Source organism: Trachurus trachurus (genome assembly GCF_905171665.1).
Source record: "Trachurus trachurus genome assembly, chromosome: 12".
Lineage (NCBI taxonomy): Eukaryota > Metazoa > Chordata > Actinopteri > Carangiformes > Carangidae > Trachurus > Trachurus trachurus.
Window position 1 is genome coordinate 4,800,992 of NC_139908.1, and position 17,111 is coordinate 4,818,102.

Genomic DNA, 17,111 nt, shown 5'->3' on the forward strand with positions numbered 1-17,111 from the left:
TTTTTTACATTTTATTGACCAAACAACTAATCGATTAATCGTTTAAATAATCAACAGATTAATGGATAATAAAAAATAATCATTAGCTGCAGCTTTAGACAAATGTGAAGTTTGTAAATGTGACAGTTTATCAGTAATATCAATAATCAATAAAAATCAGTTAATAGCTGACAGACTGACTGAACAGCAGAGGGCGCAACTACACACACATTCACACTTTGAATTCAACACACACACACACACACACACACACACACACACACAGAGCAGGGAGATGTTTGCCTTCAGTCTGAACTCGGGGCAAAGAGCAGCAGCTGGTTGTTGTGATTTCTAGTTTCCTGTGAGCGAGCGGACATCGACACTGTGAACACACACACACACACACACACACACACACACACACACACACACACACACACACACACACACACACACACACACACACACACACACACACACACACACACACACACACGGAGGGAGAGGACTTCCTGACGTGTCACATGACTCTCTTCCAGTACAGGAAGTGGAAGTGCGCGGCAGCAGCTGCAGGTCGATACGAAGCTCCGCCCCCTCTGTGATGTCATCACCGTGTCACAACAGGATCATATTAAAAACCTGTTTTATCAGGTCGACGCCGTAAGAACGACTGATCTGGATTTAACTGTTACACACACACACACACACACACACACACACACACACACACACACACACACACACTTCTCTGATGGTCCATCCGACCTCTGACCTCGGTGAATCCAGGTTTTAATCCCAGATTAACATTTCAACGTGACAGAGACACAGATTATCTGTCATCACGCAAATACATATAGATACAATACACAGGATGAGGAGAGGAAGGAGAAGAAGGGAAAGAAGTAGGGAAATAAAAGAGGAGGAGAAGGGGAAGAAGAAAAGAAGGAGGATGAGAAGGAGAAGAGAAGGAGAAGAAGGAGGAAAAGAGAAGAGAAGTGGAAGAAGGAGGAGGAGAAGGAAAAGAAGGAGGGAAAGAGAAGAGAAGGAGAAGAAAAGGAGGAGGAGAAGAAGGAAAAGAGGGAGGGAAAGAGAAGGAGGAGAAGGAGAAGAGGAAAAGAAGGAGGGAAAGAGAAGAGAATGGGAGGAAGAAGAAGGAGGAGGAGAAGAGAAGATGAGGAGGTGAAGGAAAAGAAGGAGGGAAAGAGAAGAGAAGGAGGAGGAGAAGGAGAAGAGGAAAAGAAGGAGGGAAAGAGAAGAGAAGGGGAAGAAGGAGGAGAAGAAGAAGGAAAAGAAGGAGGGAAAGAGAAGAGAAGGAGGAGGAGAAGGAGAAGAGGGAAAGAGAAGAGAAGGAGAAGAAAAGGAGGAGGAGAAGAAGGAAAAGAGGGAGGGAAAGAGAAGAGAAGGGGAAGAAGAAGAGAAGAAGGAGGAGAAGAAGGAAGAAGGAGGGAAAGAGAAGGGGAGGAAGAAGAAGGAGGAGGAGAAGAGAAGATGAGGAGGTGAAGGAAAAGAAGGAGGGAAAGAGAAGAGAAGGGGAAGAAGAAGAAGAGGAGAAGAAGGAGGAGAAGAGAAGAAGGAGGAGGAAAAGAAGGAGGGAAAGAGAAGAGAAGGAGGAGAAATGAGATGTTTTCATGACAGAAGCAGCTCAGACATCCAGATGTGTCTCAACTAGGTCACAGTCTGACTCCTCCTCCTCCTCCTCCTCCTCCTCCTCTTCCTCTCCTCCCCCCCTCCCTCACTGTGACTGAGGAGTCACTGACATCAAGAACCAGGAATGCCCCCCCCCCCCCCCCAACACACACACACACACACACACACACACACACACACACACACACACACACACACACACACACACACACACACACACACACACACACACACACACACACACACACACACCCCATCAGCAGGTAGACCGATCATTTACATTCCTCCTCCTCCTCCACTGACGACCTTAAAAGGAAGCAGCCTGTTCTCTGGGAGCACGAGGAGTCTCACTGAGCTACACACACACACACACACACACACACACACTGATGTAGACACACACCCGATACAGGAAGTGACAAAACGGGGTTAAAATCTATAATCTATAATCTATAATCTATAATCTTTGATCTATAATCTATAATCCAGGGTGAAACCGGTCATTGTATTAATACATGATGACGTGTGTGCGTGAGGTCTCGGCCGAGCTGAGAGAACGACGCTGATCTAAGACCCGAACTGACCCACACACACACACACAGAATCAGTGTGTGTGTGTGTGTGTGTTCGTGCTCCAGCGTCGCTCATCCTGATTAAATATTTACTGTCTCCAGTCTGAAATAGAAATGAACACAAAGCTGCATCATCTCAATCTCACACACACACACACACATAGACAGACACACACATAGACAGACACACACACACATTCACATAAACACACACACACACACACACACACACACACACACACACACACACACACACACACACACACACACACACACACACACACACACACACACACACACACACACACACACACACACACACGCACACACTGAACCAGGTCAGAACAAAAGATCATATGTGATGTGAAATCAGATTATGTCACAGAATCAACTCTAATCCACCTGAGTCGACCCCAGATGAACACACACACACACACATTGGTTGTGTGTGTGTGTGTGTGTGTGGGGGGGGGGGGGGGGGGGGGGGGGGTTGGTCCATTAATCTAGAGCAGTGGCAGTGACCCCCCAATGTTGTGACACTTTGTAAATATTGTAGAGAATTTTCTGGAAGAATGTGGTACAATTTCTCAAAAAAAAAAAACGCTTAAACATTTCTAGAAAAAAGTGGTTAGATTAGTTACAATTTTTCTATAAAAACAGCAGACAAGATTTTAAAAAAGAATTCTAGAAAAAAGTGTTAACATTTCCCCCCCAAAAAAGTAAAAAAAAAAAAAAAGAATTCTAGAAAAAGGGGTAAAAAATTCTTTAAAAATTTTTTTTATAATTTCTAAAAAATATTAAAAAATTCTACAAAAAGTGGTAAAAATTCTTAAAAAAAAAAAATTTAGAAATTCAAAAAAAAAAAGAAAAGTGGCAAAAAATTCTTTCATTTTTTTTTTTTTTTAAGGTTTAAAAATTCTAGAAAAAAGTGGTAGCCTACCCACTTTGAGAACCACTGATCTAGAATCAAAAAGGAGAGGGGTTTTTCCCCATGTTACACAGTGTCACTGATCCAGGTGGCAGCAAAGCATGATGGGAAATGTAGTAAAAAAAAGAAAAAGAATGTGTGTGTAAAAAGTGAACAAGAGAGAGAGAGAGAGAGAGAGAGAGAGGCCCTGAGCTCAGTCTGAGGATTAACACACACACACACACACACACACAGTCAGCAGACTCCATTTCATGCTTCTTTCATCCCGTGTGTGTGTGTGTGTGTGTGTGTGTGTGTGTGTGTGTGTGTCTGAACCAGTGGAGCAGATGATTCTACGTCCTGTTTCCAGTGCACACACACACACACACACACACACACTTGGTGCATGTGAGGAGTCATGTGACCTTTGTTCAGGTGTGTGTGTCTGAGTGTGTGTGTGTGTGTGTGTGACACAGAGATCGGAGCTTGGATCAGTGGAGAGCCCCCAAAACACACACACACACACACACACACCAAACACACACACACCCCTCCCCCTCCTCAGGAATGTGGCCGAGCTCCACGGCAGGAAGAAGAACCAGGTCACTGAGACCTGATCAGACCTGATCATCGCCGAGCTACGGTGGCCCCGAGGGGTCAAAGACCACGAGGACGAGGACGAGGACGCTCCAGATGTGAGCAGCTGTTCTGAATCTGAACCGTTACATCACTCTCAGATGACTCCCGGACATTTTTCCTCCTCCACCTCTCACACTTTCCCAACTCCCCACGGTCAAATGAAAGGTCACTGGGGCCTGGTTTATTTAGGAGGAGGTTTATCTCTGGGTGAACTCTGGATGTCCCCAGTTTCAGAATGAAAAGTCAATTTTTTGGACCCGTAATTTAAAGCCCCAGTATGTAACTTATTTGGCTTTTTAATAGCAAAAATCAAACATTGCTTTCATAAATACGTATTTCACTGAAGGTGAATCACACCCGCATACAAATGAAAGCTTTCTGGTTCCTTAGAATGAGTTGTTACAAGTCGTTACAAATACATAAGTGGGCGACGCACCGAACCGAGGCGGCCATGTTGCATCGTGACCGTAGGTAACCACGGAAACTGAGCGGAGCTGTGGGCTCGGCCTGTTAAAACTGTCGCCACTGTGTAGTGTGAGGAAGGACGGAGGCACTGGTGTTGCATTCAGGTGCAGTCAGGCAGACGGCCGTCGGCAAAACCAACCGGATGTCATTTTACTCCACCAGAGAAAGACGGTAAAACAATACCACATCGCCATGGCAACATATTGTCAGGCCTGTATTGTTTTGCCTCGTGCTGGTGGACCACTTGTTTACATAGACGCTTGTTTATCCAGTTACATGCAGCGTCTGTTGTCTGTCTGACGTCTGCCCCATTTCACGTGAATGCAACATCAAGAATACGTTCAGATATGCAACCGCACCACTAGATGGGGGGAATTCCTACACATTATACCTTTAACTAACAGATATCACTATGAAACTTCCCAAGTTTATCACTCACATTAAGACAATTATATTTTGTATAACAAGTTTTGTCAAATTTTATGTTTAAATATGTAAATGAGGCGATATCTAATGAGATATGTGCTAATTTTCATACATTTCCAGAACAGAAATCTGAACAATGGATGAAGCTACTTTCTAAATTCTTGTTTTATTTTGTTGACATATTAGAGTCAGAAGTTTTCACTGAGGAGGATTTTGGATATCTCTTTTTTATCACTCTGTAAATGAGAAAATACTGTCACCAGCCCTAAAAAAACAAACAAATTTTGTCATGTTTTTTGGAATAAAATGTTGTATAAATGATATATCAACAATCCCCTCTGTAAAAACCTTCAGAATATAGACAGGAATAAAAAAATAAATAAAATAAAAAACATATGTAGTCAATGACGTAAACGAAGCAGCTTCTCACACTGGCGGCGGCGACGATGAACTTTCACTTCTCAGAGTTCACACAGTCCAGATGTGCAGCAGCAGCAGCAGCAGCACATCTGGACCCAGAGCTCCGGGAATCCCCTCAAAACTGCTGTCTGTCTGTGTGTGTGTGTGTGTGTGTGTGTGTGTGTGTGTGTGTGTGTGTGTGTGTGTGTGTGTGTGTGTGTGTGTATGTATGTGTGTGTGTGTGTGTGTGTGTATGTGTGTGTGTGTGTGTGTGTGTGTGTGTGTGTGTGTGTGTGTGTGTGTGTGTGTGTGTGTGTGTGTGTGTGTGTGTGTGTGTGTGTGCGTGTGGTCCAGCTGCTAACATCTGGCGTGTAATGAGATAAGCTGCCCTCGTGCCACTGAGCAGGGATCTGCCACACGCTAATGTTTACAGCACAGACACACACACACACACACAGACACACACACACAGACAGACGATCTGATCTTCAGTGACGGGTCTGTGATGCGTTCAGGGTCCAGTTATTTTATGGATCAGCTGCAGCAGTGACTCTTAAAGGGATAGTTCAACATTTTGGCAAACTCATTGCCATAATAAATCCCTATAGTCATAGCAGTAGGTTCGTTACCTTTAATTGTCGGTGCAAGCTGTTTTTAGAACGGCGAAGCAGAGCCGTGAGCTGCTAAAAGCTACGCTACGGAGGCTCATTATGGGATTTCTTTGGTTTCCCTCATCAAACTCATCAAATACACAATCCAACAACTCCACAACGCTCTGGTGGACAAGTTGTAACCTGCACATTCACCACGCTATGAGATAATAACACAACGTTACCACACAGAGTTGTTTTAGAGGGAAATTCATGTAAAACCGCTGATGCGCGTTGCCTTCAGGGACAGTTTTTCCAACAAGCAGTCTCTGTATTTCCCTCTAAAAAGAAGTCAAACACCCAAACAGCCTTCAAAAAGTGATATTTCCATAATATTCGATGACTTCCTGTCTGAGCCTCTGAGTCACATGACCAGCTGAAGCTTCAGCCTCTTCTTCACCGACTGTACAACAGGTTTACAGCTTTTTATACCCGACCTCTCTGACCGGCGGGTCTGATCCTTTTTACACGAGTCACTCGCACTCGTCCCGTCTCGACACGAGGAACCAGCATGAAAAAAAACACACAGGTGGAGTCACATCACATGTCAGAGGTCAAAGGTCAGGATTACTGTAGGGTGGTGGTGGTGGTGGTGGTGATGTAACAGCATCATCATCATCCTCCTCTCCAACAGATTACTCACCTACACTTTCAATACGCTAACGAGAGGCTAAGCTGTGAGGTCAGAGGGGACAGTGAACGCACCGTCCTGTCTCTGACTCTCTGTTTGTTGGCAGCAGAGTGAGGAGCTGCAGTTTACCCAGAATGCACCAGTCCAGCAGCACCAGTAGCTCTCTCTCTGGTCTGCAACACGGAGCAACGCAACGTCACGGACACGGATCAAACTGATGCAACAACAACAAACACATGATGATGATGATGATGATGATGATGATCAGCTGTTTAACCTCGTTAGCATCACATGGTGTTTTCAGTACAGACAAACAGATAAAATATGTTCTTAAAGGGACAGTTCAACATTTAGTGTCAGATTCTCCTCTCACCATAATCCCTATAGTCACAGCAGTAGGTTCATCACCTTTAATCATCGGTGCATGTTGTTTTGAGATCGGCGGGGCAGAGACGTGAGCTGCTCAGTGAACGGTACAGGTCCCCTGTCCCTCATCAAACTCATACACTGCAAAAACTCAAAATCTTTCCAAGAATATTTGTCTTATTTCTTGTCAAAATGTCTCATTTCTGGTCAAAACTAATCTCTTTCCACTTAAAATAAGACTCATCACCTAAAAATCAACTTGTTTTTAGATGATTTTCACTTGTTTCAAACTAATTTTCACTTGAAATAAGTAGAAAAAAACAGCTTGCCAGTGAAAGCACGTTTTTTGTGCTTGTAATAAGAAAGAAAAACTTGATCCACTGTCAGATTTTTCTACTTATTTCAAGTGAAAATCTGCTTGAAAGAAGTAAAAAGTGTCTAAAAACAAGCTACTTTTAATGTGATGAGTCTTATTTTAAGTAGAATGAGACATTTTGACTAGACACAAGACAAATATTCTTGGTAAGATTTTGAGTTTTTGCAGTGTCAAGTTGTGACCTGCACATTCACCACGCTAGGAAATAAAACTGTAACATAGGAGACAGAGTTGTTTTAGAGGCAAATGCAGCCGGAACTACATTCCAGACACGGCTGCTGCTGGGCGGAGGGATTTCAAAAGCGCAAAGTAGTGCAGAGTATTTGCTTCATGTGTCGTAATCAAGTCATATTTTGCTTTTTTAAAACGGTTACCAATAATGGCAATATGAATAATAGCAGTTGAAAGTCACTGCTCAATCCACTCTACCATTGTTAACCCTCCCCGGAGGTAAAAGTTCACCTTAAACATATTCAACTAATTTAGTCTATTTGTTAACGTTGTAAAAACACCAACTGTCTTTTGCTATCGACTGCAATAGTACTTTGTGGATACATGACAACAAACTTCCATTCATTTTAGTTTCAGTGTAGTTTTAGAATTGATTTTAAACTTTTATTGTTTGTTTTTTATGCCATCAACGGCCTGGCTCCCTCCTACCTGTCAGAGATTTTAACTATCCGCGATCATGGGAGGGCCATCCGTTCTTCCGGCCAGGGGCGATCGTTCGTTTGCTGTTGCAGCTCCCAGGCTGTGGAACAGACTGTCACCCGACATTCGCACCATTACTGACCTCAGCCTGTTTAAATCGAAGCTAGAAGACACACTTTTTTAGATTAGCATTTAACTCTGACTAGGGAAGTCCTGCTCTTAAGTGTACTTATTTTTGCCTGTTTTTATTCTACCATATGCACTTTTAGAGGGCTTTTAACACCCTGCAGCACTAGTAGCACTTTCTTGTGTCTTCTTGCAGCACTGTGGCACTTTCCTGGGTTTTTATGTATTATTTTTATGTATTATTTTATTGCCTTGATGTAAAGCACTTTGGGTACCATCTGGCTACTGTAAAGTGCTATACAAATACATTTTGATTGATTCATAACAGTCATACGTGCCGGACGCGGAGTGATAGCTTATGCTGTGATAAGGCTTCTGTGGTATATGCTCATTATATCATGGTTAACAACCAATTTTATAATGTCACGTAATGTTAGATGATTATCTCATAGCGTGGTGAATGAGCAGGTCACAACTTGTCCACCAGAGCGTTGTGGAGTTGTTGGATTGTGTATTTGATGAGTTTGACCTGTACCATTCACCTCCATTGTGTTCACTGAGCAGCTCACGTCTCTGCCCCGCCGATCTCAAAACAACATGCACCGATAATTAAAGGTGATGAACCTACTGCTGTGACTATAGGGATTATGGTGAGAGGAGAATCTGACTAAAATGTTGAACTGTCCCTTTAAAAGATGCTAACTGTGTTAACTAAATGTACAGGTAGAGGTGAGGCCCCGCCCCCCACCCCCTCCTCCTCCGTCTCCCGTGACGACAGTGTTGTGACAGCGCGAGTTAAATCAGCTGCGTCTGTTCAACTGCTGGAACTGGATCAGGAACTGGATCGGGTTTAATCCCCCCCCCACACACACACACACACACACACACACACACACACACACACACACACACACACACAGAGCCTCTAACTGGATTAAGAGGAACCGGCTGAGCAGCAGGGAGTCTCTCTCACACTCTCACACACACTACATACACACACATACATAGGGAACACACACAGAATACGCTCTATTGATGATCCTTCAATAATCGCTGGGATCATTTTCAGCCAATGAGAGAGAGTGAAGTCGATGTCGACATCTTCACTCAGGTGTTGACAGTGACTGTGTTTACGTCCGTTGCTAAGCGACGTCTCGTTACCTTCAGGGCTCCAAACTAACTTTTTTTTTCCTGACACCTGTGATGACAGATTTGCCTACAGGTTGCAGATTTTAAAGGACGATTCCGGGCAAATTCAACCTGGAAGCTCTAGTTTCCTATTATTTTAGGTCTTAAAAGAAGGAATCTGAAGATTTTCTGTTTAATTGCTTCCTGTTTTGAGGTGGTTGTGTCTGTCCCCACATCGCCACGGCAGGGATGAATGGGAGCGGATTGAAGTTCCGCTGTTTAGGCTGTTTACATCCCTCAAAGCCGCTTTTTTTTTTTTCACTGACAACATCAGATAGCCCCCATTCATCGCTTCTGTGGCGATGCGGGGACAGACACAACTACCGCAAAACAGGAGCAATTAAACAGAAAATTTACAGATTCCTTCTTTAAGACCTAAAATATTAGGAAACTAGAGCCCCAGGTTGAATTTGCCCGGAATTGTCCTTTAAGTTTTCAGATTTCCAGTGTTAAAAAAAAAACCCTGCAAATTTACTGGTTGCACATGTGTAGGTAGGAAGAAAATTTATTTGCACTGTCTCAAATTTTAAGAGCAAAATGCCTCCATTTCGAGCCCTGACCTTCATGTTGTGTTCACTGACACAACAACGCAGTGTGTTCCAGGCCGCAGTGACCTCTGACCTCGGGCACGAAGCTGCAGCAGCAGCAGCAGCAGCAGCAGCAGCAGCAGCAGGTAAAGCTGCAACGTGTTTGTTTCTAGATCGATTCATTGATTAGCGGAGCCAATAATCAGCTGATGACGAGGAGGTGTTTAGAACAGAAGTCAGATCAGCGTCCAGTCGGCAGAGCTGCAGCAGCTATTTCTGTGTCGCACTAAATTTAAGACAACATGACACAGTGTGAAGCTGATCTCCTACACACACACACACACACACACACACACACACCGTGGAGCCAGGAATATCACATCCATAAAAGGCCGACAAAACACACACACACTCTGACTGACTGTTTGAGCAGCTACAGCTCGATCAGGTAACTCTCAGGTGACTTTATGACCTTTAGCGAGGGGGAGGGGGGCGTGGCCTAACTGTCGCACAAATCACTTCACCTCAGTAACAACAAACAAACAAACACAAACACTAAAATCAACTGGCTTTGTTCAAAAACAACTGGAAACATCATTCTTTAGTCAAGATTTGCAGCATTTCTGGATCTGTCAATCTTTATCCTTCATTTTCTATGTAAATTGTTGATTTTGTTCCCCCTATTCTTTATGTTATGAATTTCTGTATTATCTCTTTACTTGAAAGACCACCACTGTTGTTTTTACATAACCTATTTTGGCTTCCATCTCTCCTGCACAATGTTTAATTTCATTATTTTTCATTGTTTTATAATGTGAAAATAAACTAAACTATTGATTATTAAATTGGTCTACAGGTGTGACATCATGATCTCAGAGCCAGGAAACGCCCTCGCCATCGGTTATTTCCTATCGATTGATTATTGTAACAGACACACGAAGCCTCAGGAGTTTGTCCGTCATCACTTCCCGTAGCTCAGAGCTCGACCTCACCATTAGAGGAAGAGGAACCATCGCATGAGTCAGACTGAAGCTGCTGATAATCTAATACAGGCTTTTAGCTTTTAGCTTTTAGCAGCTGACCACACACATTACACACACACACAAAGACAAAGACAAAATCAATTCCATATCAAGCTCAAGGTAACGGCATCAGCCTCTGTGTCTTTGTTGAACTCCAACCACCAAAAAAAACAACTATCATCATCATCTTCATCATTATTATTATTAGCAAGCAGAAAACTGATCAATATTTAATATCTAATGTTTAATGTCAGGGCTTTTCAGGGTGGGGAGGGTGGGGAGGGGAAGTGTGGGGGGTTTGTTACGAGACGTCAGGTCAGTGAGTTCAGAAATCCAGTCGTTTGTTCCAGATCCTGAACTCCTGAGTCTGGATCAGATAAAACCGAGTCATGATGTCACAGGAATCCAGGAAGTGAGGGAAACAAAGCAGAGGTGGGTCGAGAGGAGGAGGAGGGGGGCCTGAAACTACCATCTCCCTCCCTATGACAGATGTAAACGGCATAAACGTGATAATAAGTCACTATAACAGTTATACGTTCATTAACCTGGTGGTTAGCCTAATTGTAATACTGTTTATTCCAAATATGCAAATCGTATAAAGCTTCCTCGATTGCTACTAAGCAAATTCTTTGCTCAACATAATGTAGAAATGAAACACAAAGGAATATCACATCCATAAAAAGAAAATAAATGACATGTTAGGAACTGAAAAGATCCTGCTGCTGCTGCTGTGTTGTAGTCTTGGTTACTATGGTGATGAATGAGTGTGTGTGTCTGTGTAGGGTTGAAAAATGTCAATCAGTGTTTCTCAAACCACAAGACGACGTCTTCAAATCTCTTGTTTTGTCATAAAGGAGCTAAATATTCAATGTTAAGATGCTGAAATCTGAGAATTTTGACTTTTGGACTACTCAAACTGATTATTCGATAATCAAAATAGTTGATGATTAATTTAAAGGGACAACGAGGAGTTTCTATTTGGTTATAAAAAAGTCTCACGTTAATGTGGATGAATCTCCGCTACCCACACCTGTTAATGGGCCCATTTTCGATAAATATATCGTTTTGTCTCTATGGTTATTTTGTTATTATTAGTGGTGGCGGAAATGCTGGTCGAGCCGACCAGCGTTTCTTTACTTTCGGTTTTGCGGCGAGTCATGAGAATAACGCCGCCGAATCGCCGTTTATGGTGGGAACTACGACGGTATGTGATCGTCTTCCAACCTCTGACTTTAATTCTTGATGAATGAAAACATGAGTCTGTCTTGCGCCGGTCAAAGAAATTCACGGTGCGGAGGCTCATAAATGTAGTGTGAAAATGCTTCGCTTTCCAAAACTCCTCGTTGGCCCTTTAAGAAGCTGAAATCAGAGAAACTACTCAAAAAACTGATGATTCAACCATCAAAATAATTGACGATTAATTTAATAATCGATTATTGTCCGATTAATTGTTGCGGCTCTAAGTGTGTGTGTGTCTGAGCGCTGGACTGACCTGGGAAGGCGTGTGGGCTGGACGAGCCTCGCTTCAGGCACTTGGAACAGAGGATGTGTACGGAGTAGTGCAGGCCGGGCCACTCCTGCAGCAGCACGTTCAGCTCCTCCACCAGCGGCGTCACGGCCTGCCACGCCGTCCAGATGTTGGGCAGCGAGGCCTGGCTGGCGATGGACAGCGTCTCCGCCTGCAGCCTCCCTCGGGCCGGCCGGTGGCTGATCACCACGGGCACTTTCCCCCGGTAGGCGAAGATCTGGTGCCGGCCGTCCGACCGCTGCACCACGTGGCTGTTGATCTGCACGCTGAAGCGAGCGAACAGTCCGGGGGGAAACAGGAAGGGGAAGCTGTACTCGATGTGCAGCTGCTCCACGGAGAAGAAGTGACACTGAGGCAGAGAACCGCCGCCGCCGCCGCCGCCGCCGCTGGACGAAGCCTCGGCCTCGGCCCGCGGCTCCTCGCTGCTGACGTAGCTGGGGAACTTGTACCAGGCCGTGGCGCCGTTCAGAGGCTTGCTGCGCGGCTTGTTGATGCAGTAGCAGATTCCCATCTTCTCCAGCAGCTCCATGATGAGGTGCAGGTCCTGCTGCGTCTGGATCAGCGGCCGGAGCAGCAGCCGGATCACGTTGGAGGGCAGAAGGCCGTGCTGCAGGAAGCCCTCCACGTGGTGCTTCAGGTGCGTCACCCTGAGGTTCTCCCCCTTCTCGTCCTCGATCACCAGACTCACCCGCCCCTTGTCCCCCCGCTCCCCCTCGGACAGGAGCCGGTCCAGCAGCGTGGACTCGTCCCTCTGGAAGAAAACGTTAAGAATTGCAATAAACCGCGGAAGATTGTGAAAAACATACTCCTTAAGCGTGAGGCTGTCCTCGAAGTACAGCAGCTTCCCGCTCTCGTGCAGGTAGGATAAGGCGCTCTGCAGCCGGTCCTCGGTGAGCCCCGCCTGGAGGCCCAGACGGGCCGAGTCCCACCACGACAGCCATAAGTCTTTGGGCTTAAAGTGCAGCTCCTCCAGCATCTGCCACGACTTTGGCAGCACGCGGTGGAGGTTGGGGAAGATCTCCCGGTGGTCCGCGACAGACATGAGCTTCTCCCTCAGCCGCTGGACGTTCCTCTGCTCCGCCTCCGTGCAGCTGACGCTCAGCAGCGGAGACAGGATCTGCAGCCGGTGGTTCAGCATGAACTTCAGCTGGGCTTTCCTCCGCCGCAAGTTCCTGTCCGAGACGCCGTAGAAGAGGACGTGGGGGCTGGAGGAGCGGACGCCGAAGCCCTGCTCCAGCGCCTGGTCCACCTGCAGAGCCAAAGTCCTCAGGCTCTGGATGTCGCTCCTCTCCTGCAGGCCGATCTGCCGGTGAACGTCCAGCGTCTTCTCCTCCACCTCCACCGCCCCACACAGGTCCGCGTGCGTGCCCACCAAGCACACGACGGCGTGGGGCACTTTGGCACTGAGGAGGTGCAGGAAATATCCGACGTGAGCGTAGAAGTTCTTAGGCGAATACGTTTTGAGATTGACCACGAGGACGTAGAGAGCACCGGGGGAGAGGAAAAAGGGTTTGATGAGGTCGTAGTTTTGCTTCCCTGACAGGTCGTACACCAGGAACGTGAGGCAGCGCTCGGCGTCGGCCACCCAGTTGGTGACCTCGATCCCTTTGTTGTTGTTGTTGTTGCTGCCCTGGTTTCCTTTGACGTCCTCCTGCGGGCGGCTCACCATGCTCTGCCTCAGCCGGGTTTTCCCAGCGTTCTTAGCTCCCATCAGGACCAGCTTCAGCCGCGGCTTCACGGCCAGCTGGGAGTGCGCGAGCTCCTTCTGGTAGGCCGCGATGTACGGGATGCCCTTCATGCACACCTCGTACGGCGGCTGGATGAGAGGGTTGTCCTTCACCTTCCAGATGTTCACTTTGGACAGCTTTCCAAAGTTATCTGGAAGTATGGCTATTTGGTTACCCTGTAGGACCAGTTCCTCCAGCTTCTCCAGGTCCACGATCGAGTCCGGCAGATACGTGACGTTGTTGTTGTCCAACCAAAGGTTCACCAGCTTCTCCAGCTGACCTATCTCCTCGGGAATTTGAGTCAGTTTGTTCCTGCTCAGGTAAAGCTCCTCCAACCCCGTGATGCTTAAAACCACCTGGGGGAAGTCCTCCAGTTCGTTGGAGGACAAGTTGAGCATTTTCAGTCTTTGCAAGCTCCCGAACGAAGGCGGCAGCGCTGTGAGGTTGTTCCCGTCCAGCATCAGGCTCTCCAGATTCTGCAGGCGGCAGAAGGCGTCGGGCAAGGCGGACATGTGAAGACTGCTCAGCCACAGGATCTTGATGGACCGCAGCTTCTTGATATCCGCCGGCAACGCCTCGAACTTGTTCCCGGAGCAGTCCAGCTCCTCCAGCTCGCCGAGGGCCAGGATCTCGGCGGGGAACTGGTTCAGCTTGTTGTGATCCGCGTCCAGGGTCCGCAGCCGGGAGAGGCCGGAGAAGGACTTGGGAAGGCCGTGCAGGTCGTTGAAGCTGATGTCGAGCTCCTCCAGGTGCTGCAGCAGCGCTCCCAACTGAGCCGGCAGCTGCTGGATCTTGTTGTGGCTGATGCACAGCTTCTTCAGCGCCCTCAGCTCCACGCCTTCCCACGACGACAAGCTCCGCAGACAGTTGTGGCTCATGTCGAGCTCCACCAGCTGCCCCAGCTCGAACACCACGCGCGGCACGGCCGTGAACTTGTTCCTGCGCAGGACGAGGACGCGCAGGTTGTTTAAGGTGGAGCCCAGCCCGTCGGGCAGCTCCTGCAGCGAGTTGTTGCCCAGGTTGAGCGCCTCCACCTCGGATATGTCCTCGGGCAGCGTGATCTGGTTGTTCTTGGAGCAGAGCGTGAGCTGGCGCAGGTTGCTCCGCAGCTTCCTGGAGCGCAGCGCGGCATCTCTCCACAACCTGGCCGTCTTCAGATTGTTCTCCTTGTCCTCCATGTCGTTGCAGCCCGACCTCACCACCACCACCTCGTCCTCCCTCTTCTCCTCCTCCCCCCCTTCCTCCCCTTCCTCCTCCTCCTTGTTTTCATTGAGAGTTTTCATGATTCCTGAGCAGGCCGCATGGTGCACAAATCAGCGCGCTCCTCCTCAACAGCAACAACAACAAGAAGGAGACAAAGGCACACAGTCCGAGTGGGGAAATAATAATAGTACTAGCGCTACTACTAATGGAGCGTTTCGACGGCAGCGGCAGTAGGAGCAGGAGGAGCGTCTGCGGCCGCGGAGGCATCCTTTTCTCCTGCGCCACTCCTCCCGCACACAATAACGAACAAAAAAAAAAAAAAAAACAGCCGCGGCGTGCGTTTACAGCTCCGGCATCGAGCCCAGATTCGAGCCAAGGTGTGGCGGCGGCGGTGTCTCTCTGTCCGTCCCAGGCGTCCGCATCGTCCTACCTCTCCGTAGCCGCGTTTATCCGCTGTTCTCTCCGCTGCTGCTGCTGTAGCTGAACCTACTGGCTCTTCCTGCTGGCAGCGGGGAGTGGAAGTGAGGCGGCGGCTCCACACTGCGTCAGATCCACGGACACTCCTCCTCCTTTCTCCTCCTTCCTGCTGGGAGGAGGAGGAGGAGGAGGAGGAGGGAGGAGAGAGGGAAAGTGATCTTGCTCACACGTACGGGTAGAGCTGATTCAAATCCCTAAAGAGGAAATGTAGAAACACATTGGAATTAAAAAAAACAAAAAACAATAGGCCTATTATAATAATGATAATAAACCTCCTACACTGCAAAAACTCAAAATCTCTCCAAGAATAGGCTATTTGTCTTATTTCTTGTCACAATGTCATTTCTAGTCAAAACTAATCTCTTTCCACTTAAAATAAAAAAAAAAAATCTAAAAATTAGATTATTATAGGCTATAATTACAATTTAAAATAAGACTCATCAACTAAAAATGTACTTGTTTTTAGATAATTTTTTGTTGTTTCAAACACATTTTCACTCGAAATAACTAAAAAAAAATCTGCCAGTGAAAGGAAGTTTTTTGTGCTTGTAGTGTAATAAGAAAGAAAAACTTGCTCCACTATCAGATTCGTATACTTATTTCAAGTGAAAATTGCTTGAAAGAAGGAAAAAGTGTCTAAAAACAAGCTACTTTTTTAATGTGATGAGTCTTATTTTAAGTATAATGAGATTTGTCTTGACTAGAAATAAGACAAATATTCTTGGTAAGTTTTTGCAGTGTAGACTCTCTCTTTAGGCCTACCTATTTAAATAGCCTATTCAATTTACAGAAAGTGTCAAACACTAACACATAACACAACACGAGAGCTTTTTCACCTACATATGACACACGTGACGTCATGCCTTATGCCATACAGTCTGAAAGTGTCAAAGTTTAAACTAGTGAAGAGTCTTCTGTAGCCTAAATGTTGTTTGTTGTTGGTCCTTAAAATAAATTCTGCTGGAGCTGCTGAAGGTCACTTCCGGTTTGCTCTGACAAACACTCTGCCTCCATCTAGTGGCCGCGAGGAGGAACTGCAGCTCCAGGCTGGACACTCACTGAGCTAATATACACTAATTATTATTATTCACAGTGGAAATAATAAAATACATAAAAAAAAAAAAAAAATGACTTAAATAACCAGGAGACTTCAGCCAACGAGTTTAATTATTCAAAAATGTTCAAAAAAGTAAATGTTATCCTAGAGCTATTGGAAACTCATTGGATTAAATTGGAAAGTATTAGCCTATCTGAACATGTTGATAGGCCTCTCTTTGTTTTAGGTGTTTTTTTTGTGCATGTCTATATTACAGATTATTTCATTTCATTTTTTTTATTTGTTCCAGCAAAGGTAGTTTCACGACTCTCCCAATACATAGCAAACACAACTTTCTCATTCCCTGTTTGGAAAGGTGGTTATATTGCCTGCCCCCTTAATCGATACATAATTATTCTGAAATAATCTGGCAGTCACTGAGCAACTGTTTTACAATAAAGTAAACAAAACAAACAGAAACATGACAAACAAAGTTTCAATCTGACATATTTGCATTAATGAGAAAGAGTTTGTGAGTCATTCATCACTTTTGTCATAAATTCTGATTG

At 45.9% G+C, this 17,111-nt stretch overlaps 1 protein-coding gene across 1 annotated transcript in view; it reads right to left on the minus strand.

Annotated features, from left to right (window-relative positions):
• The window catches only part of mfhas1 (multifunctional ROCO family signaling regulator 1), a 16,174-nt gene extending 474 nt beyond the window's left edge, over positions 1–15,700 (minus strand). The window contains exon 1 of the mRNA XM_083983532.1: positions 12,064–15,700. Within this exon, the coding sequence (XP_083839658.1) occupies positions 12,064–15,109 (3,046 nt within the window). The 5' untranslated portion in view covers positions 15,110–15,700. The remainder of the gene's footprint in view (positions 1–12,063) is intronic.
• Positions 15,701–17,111: the final 1,411 nt, after the last annotated feature.